General features: G+C 39.0%; 1 protein-coding gene, 1 long non-coding RNA gene and 1 other non-coding gene across 3 annotated transcripts; 1 reads left to right on the top strand and 2 right to left on the bottom strand.

Annotated features, from left to right (window-relative positions):
• Positions 1–1,255: 1,255 nt before the first annotated feature.
• fcf1 (FCF1 rRNA-processing protein) lies at positions 1,256–12,443 on the bottom strand. Its single transcript, XM_034194947.1, has 8 exons — positions 12,305–12,443; positions 7,330–7,394; positions 7,103–7,174; positions 6,864–7,012; positions 6,668–6,740; positions 6,483–6,570; positions 3,604–3,698; positions 1,256–1,490 (listed from the first exon to the last, which is right to left on the bottom strand). The coding sequence occupies exons 1-8, from the start codon at positions 12,305–12,307 to the stop codon at positions 1,442–1,444; spliced, it is 594 nt and encodes a 197-aa protein (XP_034050838.1). The 5' UTR covers positions 12,308–12,443; the 3' UTR covers positions 1,256–1,441.
• Positions 1,525–3,706, top strand: LOC117531802. The gene is made up of 2 exons (XR_004566738.1): positions 1,525–2,985; positions 3,090–3,706. It is a non-coding gene; the product is annotated as an uncharacterized LOC117531802 (long non-coding RNA).
• LOC117501233 lies at positions 11,937–12,044 on the bottom strand. The gene has a single exon (XR_004557972.1). It is a non-coding gene; the product is annotated as a U6 spliceosomal RNA (small nuclear RNA).
• Positions 12,444–18,118: the final 5,675 nt, after the last annotated feature.

Raw genomic sequence — 18,118 nt, 5'->3', positions numbered from 1 at the left:
ACAAATTTAATAAAAGTGGTTTTGCTTATTGTTATATTCCACTAGTTGTGTGAAATGGGTGGTGTCTGCCATCTGTGATTGCCTTGATTGACTTTGACTTTAACTGTATGACCTTGACATGACTTGTGCAGTGAGAGGACCATTAAGAGTTTATTCATCAAGTTTGACTGAAACCGCTCTTTGTGTTGTGGAAATATTGATGCACACAACCCCCCCCCCCCACCAAAAAAAACAATTACAAGTCTCTTTATGAGCCATGGTTTGGTGAATTAAACAGTTTTTTTTGGACCTTTGCACCTTCACCTTTAATTTTATCAATCAATATTGAAAGTAAACTTTTTATACTCCATCTTACCTTGATGGCAGAATGAAGTTACTGAAGTAAACAAAAAAAAAAAAAATCCAGCATTTGCAAATAACAATAAGCATAAAGGAAAAAACTATATATTTACAATTGGAACCACAGAATATGAAATGGCACTAATAAACATGAAAATGCAGCAAAAACGTTATATATATATATATATATATATATATGCTTCATCTTTCAGCAGAACAATGACCCTAAGCACACAACCAAGGTATCAAAGGAGTGGCTTCAGGGCAAGTCTGTGAATGTCCTTGAGTGGCCCAGCCAGAGCCCAGACCTTAATCTGATTGAACATCTCTGGAGAGATCTGACAGTGTCTGTGCACTGACGCTCCCCATCCAACCTGATGGAGCTTGAGAGGTGCTGCAAAGAGGAATGGACAAAACTGCCCAAAGGTAGGTGCACCAAGCTTGTGACATCATATTCAAGAAGACCTGAGGCTGTAATTGCTGTCAAAAGTGCATCAACAAAGTACTGAGCAAAGAGTGTGAATACTAATACTGGGAATGCGGTACATGTGATTTCTACTTTTTTAATGAATTTGCAAAATTTCAAAAGAAACTTTTCATGTTGTTATTATGGGGTGTTGTGAGTAGAATTCTGAGGGGAAAAAATTAATTTACTTCATTTTAGAATAAGTCTAACATAAATTGAGGAAAAAGTGAAGCGCTGTAAATACTTTCTGGCTGCACCGTGTGTGTGTGTGTGTGTATATAAATAAAACACACACATACACACACACATAACAACAAGCAACGTTTGCATTTTATTTAATAAATGACCAAGTACTAAAACAGTTGTCTTTGTCAATTGCAAATTGTATCTGCATAAAGAAGTTCTGCCTGTACAGTTCTATCGTGCTGGACAAACTACAGACAGAAGTTGTGCCCTGCATAAATTTGTTTATTCAGTTAACAGACAGCACCACAAAATGTTAATTTACCATTTGCTGTGATATGAACCACGGCCACTACAAAAGTCAAACCAAACAGCTTCAATATATTCAGCAAACTACAAAATTATATCAACCAGATTTAGTCTATTTACACATATAGGATACTTGTACAAATGTTATAATCTTGGAGCACCGTAGTCATCAGGCATCCGTTCAATATTGTACCTGCAATAGAAAAAAAAAAAAAAAGTATGCATGTGTTCTTCCAAGAGGCCATCAGCAAACACAATATAGGATTTAAAACGTATCACGTAAGTGCCTCATATTTGTTGCAGTGTATTTAAAATAAAAGTGTCTACCAATACATGACCGTACTACAAATAAGGAAAGCTCGCCATACGGGAATCACACTAAATCTCGTATGACAGAATTTCCTCTCTGTGGCAACCGACACACAACCCAGCTATGAACAATGTAACAAAGACAGGTGCTATGAAGATGAGCTGAAGAAACTTGAAAATTGATAACGACACACTTGGTAAGTACTTTTACGGCTGTCTTTCTGCAAAACAAACCAGAAATGAGAACTACTGCTTTTTATTGTAAGCCGCTCACGATGCTATTGGTCTGCTAAGCTAAAGCTAGAATGCTAATGCTGAATGAACATGAATTATTAATCAAAAACGCCCCCAAACTACTTTCACCACGTGTTTGTGTGAGGATGGTTAGTCGTTGGTGAAACTGGCTGGTTGCACAGCCTGGAATTTTTAGGCAATTTCACATCACAAATACAGCACAGGAAGCTAACTCGTGCCGACATTGTCATAATGCAGAAAAAAACAAAAAAAACAAAAAAGGATTTAATATGCTGTATTTCTGTTATGCCCTTTGCCCGTTGTATTTTCTTCTGTTTCTGGGGATCATAGTGGGAAAAACATCTAATTTGTTTTTGTGTTATCCTGTGTCAAATTGTGTTATACACATGTAAGATTTATTGCAAGATAAATACAAATTTGTACTTAAACTATAATTAGAAAGCTGCAGTTACGTTAAACTCTCAATCTTTCTGCTTTATTAATAGTGCCGACTACATCAAATGACTTCATCCATCCAGAAGGACAAAGTTTATAAAATAAAACACTTGTGTGGTTTGTTCATATTAAAGGCATTATGTCCAAGTGAACTTTCAGTCTCTTTAGATGCCAATACATATATGAGGTAGTAATACTGTCTAGAGCACAGCATAAAGTCTGATTCCATCTGTGTGTTTAAGTTTCACCAAATAAACTCTGGTTTTTGGACTTGGAAGTGGCTATTTGTACATAGCCGTATCATTAATTCCAAACTCTATCTGCACACAGCGCACCCTTGTTATGGTTAAGATTAGTGGTTGTGGTTAATGTTACGTATCAATAGAAAATACGTGTACAAGGATCATGTGACCTAGTTCACTATACAAATATGGCTACATACAGATGGCCACTGACTGTGATTTATCTACAGTACGTGCAGAAGCTGGCAAAATGTGTTATTTATATTTATTTCCTTCCCCAGGTGGTGATCATTTGAAAATTGCTGGACGTCAAAAGGATGAGTGAAACCTGAGGATGTTCCAAAGAGAAAATGAAAAGTCCTTGATTAACTGAAGATCAGACTGAAGAATGCAGAAAAGAGGATTCTTCCATCCATCTTCTAAACCCACATGTTCCAGTTCAGGGTTGTGAGGTGCCGGAGCCTATCCCAGTGGTCCAGGGGATAACGGCATATTAAATAAATAAATGATTAATGAACTAAATAAATAAAAAAAGGCAGTTTTACTTTAAGCTGTTTCATATGAACAATATGACATGCATCATATTTTAAATCAGTTGATCTGCATTGTGGTGTGCAAGGTGTGCAGAGGTGGTGGTGTCAACAATATTCATTCCTTGTTTGCTTATTGCTGTATGCGGGGACATACGTCAGAGGATGCATATTTTTTCCTAAAATGGTTACAAATGAACCTCAGAGTAAATTTATATTGTCTGGCAACCACTGTTGGAAGACCATGAATATGAGAGACCTGTATACAAATTAATGCATTCTCCCTGTACGTGAGCCTGGAATTTGATTCACGTACTGAGAAAATGGATATTTGCATACGGGACTCCTGTATTCTGTTGTTACAGATACGGGAGTTCTGTATGGCCCTCAAGAAATGCTCCCCGTGTGGGAGCCTCGTTTTCGATATTCGCCACAAGGTGGCGCCATCGCACTCACGTACTCATAGCATTTCCAGAAAGCAATACGTGCGGTATTCACAGCATTGCCATTTCAAACATGTAAATACTGTAGTTACCTGTGGTTTGAGATGTACATGATGGGAACTCCAGGAATCTTACGGACCCGCCTCTTTAGATCTCTGTCCACAGTGGCCAGGATGTAACACTTGTGCTGTTAAAATAGTTTATATTCAATATCTGTTCTTCAATACCAAAGCCAATGTACACAACAGGCATTATATCACTAACAAAAAAGAAGAAATAATCTGATAAAGTTTGACAGATTTGAAGCAAATTATCACTCTGTATACCCTTAAGTGTGGTCACATCATTGATTACCATATTTTCCAATTGATCTTAATCACCATTATGAAATTTTAAACTAAACAAAACTGACAGCCACACAAACATACAGGAAAAGCAGCACTCAAAGTGCACATGTGAAAAAACAGCATATGCCATAATATTAAAGCAATAACTGAGGGCCCATGTCCAAATAAACTATTTGTGATCATTAACATCACACACGACTGCCTATAGAAGTACTGCACCTATTTTCTTTTATCAGAGCACTAAAACTTTTTTTTGTGTAGCCCCTCCGAGTGTTTAGAGATAAAATGTTATAAACATTTTGGAAAGGTGGTGGTTTCATCACTGGAGCACCTTTTCGGGCAACCAAACAGATGGGGTAAATGCTATCTCCCTGACAACCAAGAAAATGTAGAAGAAACATGTTTTGGCAACATGTGACAGACAGGAAACATCATCTATGGAAGCAGATTGGACAGACTCTACATGTTACTGGTGCTATGATTTTAATCATTTTACAGCCCCTGGCAAAAATTATGGAATCACCAGCCTCAGAGGATGTTCATTCAGTTGTTTAATTTTGTAGAAAAAAAGCAGATCACAGACATGACACAAAACTAAAGTCATTTCAAATGGCAACTTTCTGGCTTTAAGAAACACTATAAGAAATCAAGAAAAAAAAGATTGTGGCAGTCAGTAACGGTTACTTTTTTAGACCAAGCAGAGGAAAAAAATATGGAATCACTCAATTCTGAGGAAAAAATTATGGAATCACCCTGTAAATTTTCATCCCCAAATTAACACCTGCATCAAATCAGATCTGCTCATTGACATTGACCCTATGTGTCTTTTTGCAAGGAATGTTTTTGCAGTTTTTGCTCTATGGCAAGATGCATTATCATCTTGAAAAATGATATCATCCCCAAACATCCTTTCAATTGTCCAAAATATCAACGTAAATTTGTGCATTTATTGATGATGTAATGACAGCCATCTCCCCAGTGCCTTTACCTGACATGCAGCCCCATATCATCAATGACTGTGGAAATTTACATGTTCTCTTCAGGCAGTCTTTATAAATCTCATTGGAAAAGCACCAAACAAAAGTTCCAGCATCATCACCTTGCCCAATGCAGATTCGAGATTCATCACTGAATATGACTTTCATCCAGTCATCCACAGTCCACAATTGCTTTTCCTTAGCCCATTGTAACCTTGTTTTTTTCTGTTTAGGTGTTATTGATGCCTTTCGTTTAGCTTTTCTGTATGTAAATCCCATTTCCTTTAGGCGGTTTCTTACAGTTCGGTCACAGACGTTGACTCCAGTTTCCTCCCATTCATTCCTCATTTGTTTTGTTGTACATTTTTCAATTTTTGAGACATATTGCTTTAAGTTTTCTGTCTTGACGCTTTGATGTCTTCCTTGGTCTACCAGTATGTTTGCCTTTAACAACCTTCCCATGTTGTTTGTATTTGGTCCAGAGTTTAGACACAGCTGACTGTGAACAACCAACATCTTTTGCAACATTGCGTGATGATTTACTCTCTTTTAAGAGTTTGATAATCCTCTTCTTTGTTTCAATTGACATCTCTCGTGTTGGAGCCATGATTCATGTCAGTCCACTTGGTGCAACAGCTCTCGAAGGTGTGTTCACTCCTTTTTAGATGCAGACTAACGAGCAGATCTGATATGATGCAGGTGTTAGTTTTGGGGATGAAAATTTACAGGGTGATTCCATAATTGCTTTTTTTCTACAAAATTAAACAACTGAATGAACATCCTCCGAGGCCGGTGATTCCATAATTTTTGCCAGGAGTTGTACACATTGTAAACATGACAGATTTGTACTGTATTTGAAACAATACCCATGCGCTTTTTTGGGGAGGGGGGGGCTTTGTTTTGATCAAATTGCTGGGATGAAGAGCACTCTAGTGTCCTGCTAGTGCTTTACTACCAGGAAAAACAAACAAAAATATACCTCAACTGGAACACAAGCCCAAATTTGGTAACCTGCTTGGTAACTTGTTTTTTTTTTTTTTTTTTTTTTTTTTGGGGGGGGGGGGGGGGTTGTTAAATTTAGAAATTTCAAAATCACTTCACTTTTCACTTGCAGACCACAGCAGGAAAACAGAAAGCAGTACAAAAAAAAAGCTATTACTTATCCAACTTGAATGTTTTTACAAAGTTTGGGTTGAAACTGTCGGAGTGTCAAATGCACATGGAATACAAGAAATATGTAGGTCTGCAAATTTCTGTTAATCCAGGGATTTGTGGGTGTGGAATCAAATTCCGTAGTTTATGAAATTTCAGAGGTGCCTAAAACTTTTGCGCAACACTATACATTTGTATGAGCTCTGAAATTAATGAACATTTCAATTATCATTTATTTGTCTTAAACTGTCTGGTTAAACCAAAGTGTCAAGAAAAGAGAAAATAAGTAAAATAAAAATCTGAAAACTTATTTACAATAACAGATAGAGCAAAACAGAAAAAGCATCACATTTGAAAAGCTGGAACAAGAATATATCAGGAAGTTTTGCTTGACAGTTATTGCTTAAATAATGAACTGATTATGAAAGTAATTATAATTAATTGCCCATCCACTGGGCAACCATTTCAGCTCTCATACGGTGTTCTATTACTTACTTGTGTCACCCTTTGGACCAAACAGTCATCAGCATATGTTCCCTTATGTGTACAAGGGAGGCGCTCAAACCTTGGATCCTTGGCAATCCTGTAAATACAAATTAAGAAAAAGGTAGAATTTGAAGGTCAATTTGCAACTAATAAAGGGGTTCATGTGCACAATATTTCAATCCGGTGTCTTTCACCTGAGTGCAACTCTGTACTTCATTCCAAGTTTCTCAATCTCAGCCATAACACAGTCTGTAATGTACGGTATACCTAGATTGGATGAAATTATGTTTTAACTACTGAGCACAGGAAGAGCATATTGTGAAGAATAAAACAACAACAACAAAAAAAAACCATGAACAAAACAATTTATATTTGCAACAAAGTACTTACATTTGGCATACAAGCAATCCATCATAGATTGAACAATGTCGAGCTTAGCTTTGATAGAGAAGTTGATAAAGTTGGTATCAACTAGAATATGGTACGGTGGACCAAGCTGAGTGTTGTACTGAAAGAACAAACACGACGGGTACTTTGGCCTGCAGAGAAAGTTGGAAAGGGTTTATATATATGTTAGAGCCACTGTCCACTATGAATGATGCAATTCAAGTGTTTCAGTGTTGACCTACACTTCTCTCTCTTTAAGAGCAGATGGATCCTTCTTCTTTTTTTCTTTGGCTTTCGCGCGGTCCTTCTCCTTTCTATAAAAAGAATGTTGATATTAATACATGCACATGTTTATGCATCAAATGTTCCATCGGTATCTGAGAATTTGTCAAGAATTATTAAATAAGCTTGAATAAAAATTAAAATGACTGCCTGATGAATTTGTGGATTACCACAAATGAAAACTCACATTCTTTGATCTTTTAGGCTGATCATTCTCTTCATGACAGCAAACCTCTTTGTTTTCTGCTTCCCCTAGGATTGAACAAACCAAACACACAATTAGTTACAACTTAAATATCACAACATTAGACAGTAAGTAATTCTCTTCAGCTGCTCCCTTGTTTTTTTTTTTTTTTTTTTTAGCTCAGTGTTACCACAGGAAATCCTCAGTGGATCTGCATGCTCATTTGGCACAAGGTTTACACCGGATGCCCTTTGAAATGGGAACCTTCCGCACTGAAACCGAGCGCACACACCACTTGGACACCATCCCTGCTGCCCTAAATATCACAACATTATATACTGCCCAATAATTGTTTAGTGTTGATTAACATTCTGACTTTTCAGTCATTAAGAAATAATCTAGCACAAAAATCCTGATTATAGTTTCCACTAGCACAAAGTTCACAACTACAAATTATTCAAATGAAATAAATTACATTACAGCATTTATAGGGGTGGTGAAAAAGCAGTTAAGTTCACTTGTTTCCAGTGCGGAAAGCTCCTAGTTCAAAGCCCCCACTCCAGCCCATTCTCCATGTAATGTGGAGTTGCGTCAGGAAGGGCATCCGGCATAAAACTTGTGCCAAATCAACAAGCAGATCCACCTTGGATTTGCTGTGGTCCCCGAGTAAAAAAGGGAGCAGCCAAAGGAACCAACTATATAGGCTAAAACTAGTGAAGTAGTAAAAGCAACATGACAAAAAATAAAATAACAGTAATGCCAAAAAATGTCCTTTTTAATGATATAAATGGCTTAAAAAAAAGAAAAATGTGACGCTGCACATTTTGCCACAACATAAAATGTGGTATATCAATGTATAGAACTGCTGTGATCAAAGGACTTTACAGTGATGTCATGATGCTGGAATGCAAGAAGCCCACTACACACTGGGAGCAACTTGGAGGGCCCCGAGTGATTTTCCAGGCTGACAGGGATTTCAACAGTGGATCCTCTAGTTACAAGCCCACCTCTTTAACCACTTCACAAACACTTCCTTGCATTCTATTTGTATGTCACATGTGTTAAATCATGTTACTTTAGATCAGAACAACTTTTTTTGAACACATCAACAGCCTTTTGTGTTTACAGAAACCACCCAGATCATGTAATTTTAGATCACAGAACAAATCTGGATGACTTTTACTGGTTTTATGTTGTGCTGTTTTGTTATATTTTGTACTCGAGTAATAAATCAAACCAAATATGCACTGCCTTACCAGTTTAATAATACTATGCAGTTATTCACAACTGTAAGTTGTGCTTGTCAAGAGAAATTCCTTTCTTCTGTACAAAACATCTGGCAAAGGTTCATATCTTAAAATTCAAGAACCGTGAAGCTCTCAAAATTGAAATGTTTTAATACATTAATACTGGGACATCAAAGCCCTGCGTGCCAAACAAAGCAACAACAACAAACATGCATTTCTGACATTTTTAAATGCCTTCTTTTTTTCCTTACTAAGAGCCCTGCTAGATGGAGACAAAAGCTGCTCAAATGTGCAGCAAGGTCTCGAATGTTTATTCATTTCAGAAATCAACTTTTGGTGAAAATACGATGGGCTGGCAACCAAAAATCTAAATCTATACAGTTGACCCTACTTGCCACATGAGCAGTGCAGTGGTACATAAAATGGCTTATTACAATGTTGCGTTAACTGAGTGTCAGTCCGAGTGAGGATAAAAACAAAGATACAGAACCACAAACATGTCTATAATTCATAATTCATTTTATTGTGTGAAATAGTATATACATAGTATAATAAAAGCACACATCAGTACATTAAAATACAATGTTAAGCACTCATAAAAACAATTTAAAATCCAATCAATATTATGAGGTTAAAAAGAAGCACACATCGAGCCTCAAGTAATCTTGAAATTAAAATACATTCTTTTTATACCATATAAACTTAAACTGAGGTGGTATAATATCTGTCAGAATTAATTTTAAAAAAATTTACATCAGGTGAGAGTACAGTGTGTTCAGGGAGGCTGTTCCACAAACATACAACTCTATTACTAAAACTAAACTTTCTAATAATAAGACGTGATCTTTTCACTTCCACAGTGAGTTCATGGCCTCTAAGGCCAAGATACCTACATCTAGTAAATAAAAAATTGGGGTCTATTGCCTCAAAACCATGTAAAATTTTATACATTTCAATTAGGTCACCCCGAACTCTTCTATCCTCAAGAGTTGTTAAACCTAATTCATTTAATCTTGTTGTGTGGGCCGCTGAAGAGGAGGTACTGCTGGCCCACCACCACAAGATGGCGCCCTGCTTGAAGTGCGGGCTTCAAGCACGAGAGGGCGTCGGCTTTGCTGGAGGTGACAGCTGTCATCAATCAACACAAGCTGTCACCCATCACCACCACTACAAAGACCGGACTGCAACTCCACCTCCTTGCCGAGAAATCAACTACCATTCAGGTAATTTCTCTGCTGACTGACACGTTGTGTAACAATCTAATCTCATTTGCAGCCGTTGTCCTGTGGTTGTTCCCTTATCTGGGATTTTGGCGTTTGGTGTGACTGCGACGACTGCGCCTCACACTCCAAACAGATAAGTGGTTAATCAGGAGCTGCACGAGTGTGTAATTTGGAGGTGGAGGTTCTCCCTCCTAACTGTGTACAGATCGTGGACCACTGAGTGTGTGAACTCACACTCATCTGGACTGTCTCTGTTCTCTGCCAGCAGTACCGGGTCTGACTGCTGAAGACAGCGGCCACCTGGGGCGCAGGGCTTGGCGGCTCCGGTGTTCTTCAGCTCCGTTGGTGTTGGAAGCTGTGTGGGAATCCGGCTCTTCTCTCTCCAGGCGTCTTCTATCGTCGAGCCTGCCCACACGTCACCTGGTGTATGATTGACAGTCCACCATATTGTTATTGTCTGTACGTTGTTGTGCGATTCACAACATTAAATTGTTACTTTTTGGCTTATCCATTGTCCGTTCATTAACGCCCCCTGTTGTGGGTCCGTGTCACGCCACTTTCACAACAAATCTTTCCTCATAACTCAAATTTTGCAACCCAGGTACTAATTTGGTTGCACGTCTTTGAACCTTTTCCAGTAACAATTTATCTTTTCAAAATATGGTGACCATACTTGTACACAGTACTCAAGATGTGGTCGTACATAACTTTTATACAAAACTAAAAACGACTCTTTGTCAATAAATGTAAATGCTCTCTTGGTCATACCTAGGACACTATTAGCCTTAGCGGCAGCTTTGGCTATGTATTTTGAGAAAGACAATTTGTTGATAATTAAAACTCCTAGATCTTTTTCCTCACTTACAGAATTTAACATACCACCATTCATAAAGTACTCATGACATGGATTTTGATGACCTACATGTAATACTTTACACTTGTCTTCATTAAAACCTAATAACCATTGTTTTGACCATAACATTAAATTGTCAATATCTTTTTGCAAATGTTCTGAGTCAATTAGGGAGAAGATTGGATGATACACCTTGGTGTCATCTGCAAAGAGTTTACATTTAGTTGGTATTGCACCAGGCAAGTTGTTAATAAATAGTAAAAATAGGACCGGCCCTAGGACCGATCCCTGAGGCATCCCACTAGTTACACTCAACCATTTAGACTTTGCATTGTTAACACATACCCGTTGTTTCCTGTCTCTAAGGAAATCTTCAACCCAATAATAAAGTTTACCAACAATACCATAGGTCTTAAGTTTATAAATTAATCTGGCATGAGGGACGGAATCAAAGGCTTTTTTTAAATCAAAATATAACATCAAATGGTAAGCCCTCATCATAAAAAGTGGTCCACTCTTCTAGTGTGGTAAGCAAATTAGTGAGACAGGATCTACCCTTTCTAAAACCTTGCTGCTCATCACACAGCTTATTAATAGTGTGAGTAACAATGCTATCTCTAAAAAGTTTTTCACAAATCTTACATATCTGAAAAGTGAGACTTACTGGTCTATAATTTCCAGTTATACACTTATCCCCCTTTTTAAAAATGGGAATTACATTAGCAAACTTCCAAATATCAGGTACTTTACTTTGGTCAAAAGACTGTCTAAAAATATAAAACAGAGGAAAGTATAACTCATCTGCACATTCCTGAATAACACATGGGTGGATTTCATCTGGACCCATAGCTTTGTTAGGATTGGTTAGAAGTAACAATTTCTTGACATCATTAGGTGTGAAAATGTTTTCAAGAATAGTTTCATCACTCATTCTATTATGAACAAAAGGTTCTGATACATCATCTCCATATATACAATGCATGAAATCGTTAAACCAAATCAAGCTTTTATCGTCCTCATGGACAAACACAGACTGAAAGAAACTGCTCAGTTCATCTGTTATATCACAATCATTATTAACATCATAGCCATTTGTATTTCTCAATTTGGTAATGGATGATCTAGATTTTGTCTTACTGTTTACATACATATAGAATGCCTGTTTTTCTTAACACGTTTATACAAATTCTTTTTATACTCTGTTTGCCTTTCTTACTTTCCTATTAACAGAATTTCTTTCCTTTACAAACTCTTGGTATCTAACGTATGATCTACAGTTCTGATATCTCAAATATGGAACGCTTCACGAATTTGCGTGTCATCCCTGCGCCAGGGGCCATGCTAATCTTCTCTGTATCGTTCCAATTTTTAGTATATGTGCTCCTGTCGTAACACTGTCTGAACAACGACTCGCTCTTTGAATTGTTCGCTTGGGGCTAACCAAAGTGATACATCCTGTAACATATCAATTACTGATGAATGAAAACAAACATGCACTTCGTTTTTAGAAAACCTTGCGGGAGCTAATGTTACGCTAGCTCATCCGTCTAACGAGAAAAAGCTTTCACAAAACTAGCTACAAACACACAATCTGAAACAAGCATTGAGCAGCAATAACAACAGTACACGTATGAAACACTTTAATAACTACATACCATATTTTATGAAATAACACCGGTTTCTTCAGCAGAGCTCTACTTTGCTGTTTTTCCTCGCTCTCGTGCACGTTGACGCGACGACTGATGACGTGATCAAGGCGCGTCACCTTTTCTGCGCATTTTCCCGATTCCCCTGCAAACGAAGGTAGATATAAAGGTCGTTTGATCATTTTGAAGTCTGTTACTGTGTGCAGTGTTGTTTTAGTATACAGTTACGCCTGTGCTGTGGGGTGAACCGTGATAACGACAGCATTTTTTAGACCGGTCTTCTGTAATTACTCTGACTGGCTAACTTGGCTAGCACAAAGCTGCCGCGAGCCAAAGCTAACAGAGGTTAGCGTTCTTCTGCTTTTATCGGCTTATTTTTTCATAAAGTGTCCGGCAAGCTTCACCAAAGCTACCTTAAAGAGATATTTATTTAATTATCTTATCTAGTTGTGATTGAATTATCGTTTTATGAGTTATCAAAGTATTATGCATCATCATCATCATCTTTGGACTGTTTTTAATGGTGGCGGGTGAAGTCACCCCAGGTGAAGTCACCCCAGTCCATGATGATTTTCTTAAATAATTAAGACTAATTTACAGTTAGGGACCTGCCAGTGTGATGGATAGAACTGGGCAGTGCTCCCTGCTTCTCAGTTACATTCCCTTACCATAACACATTATCTCACTTTCAAAACGAGTAACAACAGTGTATTATGTCACTGGTGTGTATAAACAATTTATTACATGAACATATCAGAATTGAAATATTGTGTTACTGGAGTGGGGTGACTTCACTTTGACTGGGGTGACTTAACCTGGGGGGCGAGTTCACAGTGGGGTGACTTCACTATGAACCATTTTTAATTATTAAACATGGTTTGTGACTTTGGCAGTTACTTTTGAAAATTTTAAGCTTCAATGGATAATATAATATTTATATTGATTTATTTGTGCTCCTCCAAATTTTGCTTTGGGTCATTGTTGATTTGGCACAAGGTTTACACTCCAGAAATGAAGAGATCAGGTGCCAAACACTGTAAGTCTACTTTTTCAAATGGGCAAATGCATTTGAAAGTGTGAATTCACAACAAAACACATAAAAAATGCACAGATTTACATAAATGAAATTAATTGCATCAGAGGGCTGATGTTTACCTGGTGCGGGTTATATATCATCATGATATAAATGTTTATGTATATATATATATATATATATATATATATATATATATATATATATATATATATATATATATATATATATATATATGTGTGTGTGTGTGTGTCTGTATAGGTGTTGTTGACTGTGAGTGATTGAAGTCATTCATACCAACCAGTGAAACATAATTTTGCTGTTTACTGTATGCTTTGGGTCATCTAAGCTTCCTGGTTGAGCAATACAAAAGAGGTGTTTTTCTATCTACATTTTCCTTCATCTTTGACCAATTTATTCCAAATAATCTACTCAAGTTCAGATATCTATTTGGGTAATATTTCCATCAGGTTTGAAGGAAATCTGTCCTGCTGCGTTTGAGTTGCCTTGTGTGTGTGTGTATATACTCAACAAAAATATAAACGCAACACTTTTGGTTTTGCTCCCATTTTGTATGAGATGAACTCAAAGATCTAAAACTTTTTCCACATATACAATATTACCATTTCTCTCAAATATTGTTCACAAACCAGTCTAAATCTGTGATAGTGAGCACTTCTCCTTTGCTGAGATAATCCATCCCACCTCACAGGTGTGCCATATCAAGATGCTGATTAGACACCATGATTAGTGCACAGGTGTGCCTTAGACTGCCCACAATAAAAGGCCACTCTGAAAGGTGCAGTTTTATCACACAGCACAATGCCACAGATGTCGCAAGATTTGAGGGAGCGTGCAATTGGCATGCTGACAGCAGGAATGTCAACCAGAACTGTTGCTCGTGTATTGAATGTTCATTTCTCTACCATAAGCCGTCTCCAAAGGCGTTTCAGAGAATTTGGCAGTACATCCAACCAGCCTCACAACCGCAGACCACGTGTAACTACACCAGCCCAGGACCTCCACATCCAGCATGTTCACCTCCAAGATCATCTTAGACCATCCACTCGGACAGCTACTGGAACAATCGGTTTGCATAACCAAAGAATTTCTGCACAAACTGTCAGAAACTGTCTCAGGGAAGCTCATCTGCATGCTCGTCGTCCTCATCGGGGTCTCGACCTGACTCCAGTTCGTCGTTGTAACCGATTTGAGTGGGCAAATGCTCACATTTGCTGCCGTTTGGCACGTTGGAGAGGTGTTCTCTTCACGGATGATGCGAAGGAGATGTGTTGCACTGCATGAGGCAAATGGTGGTCACACCAGATACTGACTGGTATCCCCCCCAATAAAACAAAACTGCACCTTTCAGAGTGGCCTTTTATTGTGGGCAGTCTAAGGCACACCTGTGCACTAATCATGGTGTCTAATCAGCATCTTGATATGGCACACCTGTGAGGTGGGATGGATTATCTCAGCAAAGGGGAAGTGCTCACTATCACAGATTTAGACTGGTTTGTGCACAGTATTTGAGGGAAATGGTGATATTGTGTATGTGGAAAAAGTTTTAGATCGTTGAGTTAATCTCATACAAAATGGGAGCAAAACCAAAAGTGTTGCGTTTATATTTTTGTTGAGTATATATATATACGAGGTCTGTTAGAAAAGTATCGGACCTTTTTATTTTTTGCAAAAACCTGATGGATTTGAATCACGTGTGCTTGCATGAGCAAACCTTGAACCTTCGTGCGCATGCGTGAACTTTTTCACGCCTGTCGATTGCGTCATTTCCTGGTAAGCAGCCTTTGTGTGGGACATGTGCTGTGTGCTCGGCGGATTTTCATTTCAAGGAAAAAGACGGAACGATTGGAGCAGCGCCGCATCAAATTTTGCCAGAAACTGGGCGACAGCCAGGTGGAAACCATTCGGACGTGGGCATGTCACAGCATGTCCTGTGAGACTTCAACACGAAGGCGCTTTTGCTCTGCCGTCAGAAGCAGCATGAATTTCACAGCCACTCTTTTCATGGCCAAATCTTCTGTCTTCTACAGTGGAAATCTTCTACAGTGGAATGTACCGAAAAAGTGCTGATGTCCACCTCTTCCGCAATTTCTCTGACAGTCACACGATGGTCCCGCATCACCACAGCATTCACTTTGTAATGATCTGGTCATTTCAGCAAGTTGATGGCCGCCCGGAGCGTGGCTCGCTGTCCACCGTTGTGCAGACGTCTTTAAACCGGTTGTACCGCTCCTTAATCTGTGTGATGCCCACAGGATCGTCACCAAAAGCCGTCTGAATCATCCGAATGGTTTCCACCTGGCTGTCGCCCAGTTTCTGGCAAAATTTGATGTGGCGCTGCTTCAGTTGTTCCTTCTTTTTCCTTGAAATGAAAATTCGCCAAGCGCACAGCACACGTCCCACACAAAGGCTACTTACCAGGAAATGATGCAATTGACAGGCGTGACAAAGTTCACGCATGCGCACGAAGGTTCAAGGTTTGCTCATGCAAGCACACGTGATTCAAATCCATCACGTTTTTGCAAAAAATAAAAAGGTCCGATACTTTTCTAACAGACCTCGTATATACACAGCCAGTGAAAACAATACCCTACTGTCATCACTTTGCAGATACACCGAGTAATGGAAATGTGTTTTCAAATTCTTTAATATTTTGCGCACTGATAGTGACCTAAGCAGCCAAGTGTAAATTTGCAGTTTTGTACTTACGAGGTCTGTTAGAAAAGTATCCAACCTTTTTATTTTTTGCAAAACCTGATGGATTTGAATCACGTGTGCTTGCATGAGCCAACCTTGAACCTTTGTGTGCATGCGTGAATTTTTTCACGCCTGTTGATTGCGTCATTTGCTGGTAAGCAGCCTTTGTGTGAGGATGGGTGGAGTCTCTTGTCGGCTTTTCTTTGCAAGGAAAATGGCGGAACGACTGAAGCAGCGCAACTGCATCAAATTTTGCCAGAAACTGGGCGACAGCCAGGTGGAAACCACTCGGAAGATTCAGATGGCTTTCGGTGACGATCCTCTGGGCATCACACAGATTAAGGAGCGGTACAACCGGTAGGGCTGTCACGATTAGGAATTTCTGGAGACGATTAATTGTCAGACAAATAATTGCGATTGACGAATATATTGTCTATTTTTTTTTCCCCCTTCTTTATATTCTACTATTGTAGTATAATTACACAACTCTGGAAGAATGTTTGGCTTCTGTGAGTGGAGAAACTGGGAATGGTGCAACATTTTTATTTTTATCTTCATTTTACATACAGTCCCAACTTTTTCTGATTTGTGGTTGTTTCTGTTGTATTTCTGAAATTGTTTCTCCTCATCAGTCACGTTTTGTGCTTAAACACTGCATTAAGCTCAAGATTGAACAAATAAATACCTTTGGAAAATAACAGCTGTTAAAGTTCAGAGTTATCACCTGCTTTTTGTGATCTGTGCGTCTGAACATCACCACAGCTTCTCCATGTCAGGGTTTTTTTGTTTTTTTGTGGCTCAGTTCATTCATATATTCTCATTTTTTAAATATGTTTTTAAAGCTATTTGACCGTTTATTTCATCTCATGATCTCATATGACATGATGTGAACAGGACGGTAACGGCAGAATCACACCTTTAGAGAAAGTTCAGAGAGAAGTAAATGCAGCTTCACGTTTTGTTTTGGTTTTTTTTAACTTGTTCACTCGGTTTAAAATCCTCTCTCTGCTCCGTGCTCGATGCGCACTGATGGTTCTCAGACTGTAACGTGTCGCGCCTGCATTCAGGAATCTCCCTCACACACCCCCTCCCTCGCAGTCTGCAGCCTGTTGACTCCGTGCGCGTGCGCACACACAGACACACACACCGACAGCTCCGCATTTTAGACGGCTTTTGAAGAAGACGGCCACTGTTTTAATCGGCCGTCTTATCCAAACGGCAGGACGGATCGCTCTTCAGCCTCCATGTTATTGTCCCGCATTAAGACGAGAGCGAGGCTGCAGCACAATGACGTCAGATTCTGAGTCGTTTTATGCTTTGTGGATAAAATAATTCACGGTAATCCCGAATATGAAAAATAATCGCGATTGACGAATATTGTAATAATTGTGACAGCCCTAACAACCGGTTTAAAGGCGTCCGCACAACGGTGGGGAGCGAGCCACGCTCCGGTCGGCCATCAACATGCTGAAATGACCAGATCATTTCCAAAGTGAACGCTGTGGTGATGCAGGACCGTCGTGTGACTATCCGAGAAATTGCGGAAGAGGTGGACATCAGCGCTTTTCCGACACATTCCACTGTGACAGAAGATTTGGCCATGAAAAGAGTTGCAGCAAAATTCATGCCGATGGCTTCGGCACAAAGCTGATGGCGGAGCAAAAGCGCCTTTGTGTTGAAGTCTCACAGGACATGTTGTGACATGCCCACCTCTTCCACAATTTCTCGGCTAGTCACACGACTGAAAAGCCAGTGAAAGCCATCTGAATCTTCCAAATGGTGGAATACAGCAAGACAGACAGCACCAGGACCCTAAAGAGTTCATCTGCAAAGGATATTGGCATCACCAAACACCTCTGTCCAGTGATCTCCTGAATCCACAAGCTCTTCCCAGGTGCCTCTCATTCTCAAAGGCCGAGGACCCAGAGAAATGTATGTTACTGCCGAGATAAATGAATGTCGATACAAGTTCAGCTCTTTCACCACATACACATACAATTCTGATGGCTGAGTCCAGGAAGTTGTTTAAAGCCTGAATCTTAGTCTTGATCCAGGACAATCTCAAACCCAGA

This window comes from Thalassophryne amazonica, chromosome 19, assembly GCF_902500255.1.
Source record: "Thalassophryne amazonica chromosome 19, fThaAma1.1, whole genome shotgun sequence".
In the NCBI taxonomy this organism is placed as follows: Eukaryota; Metazoa; Chordata; class Actinopteri; order Batrachoidiformes; family Batrachoididae; genus Thalassophryne; species Thalassophryne amazonica.
The sequence above is the reverse complement of the archived record's forward strand: the minus strand, read 5'-3'. Positions and strand labels throughout refer to the sequence as shown.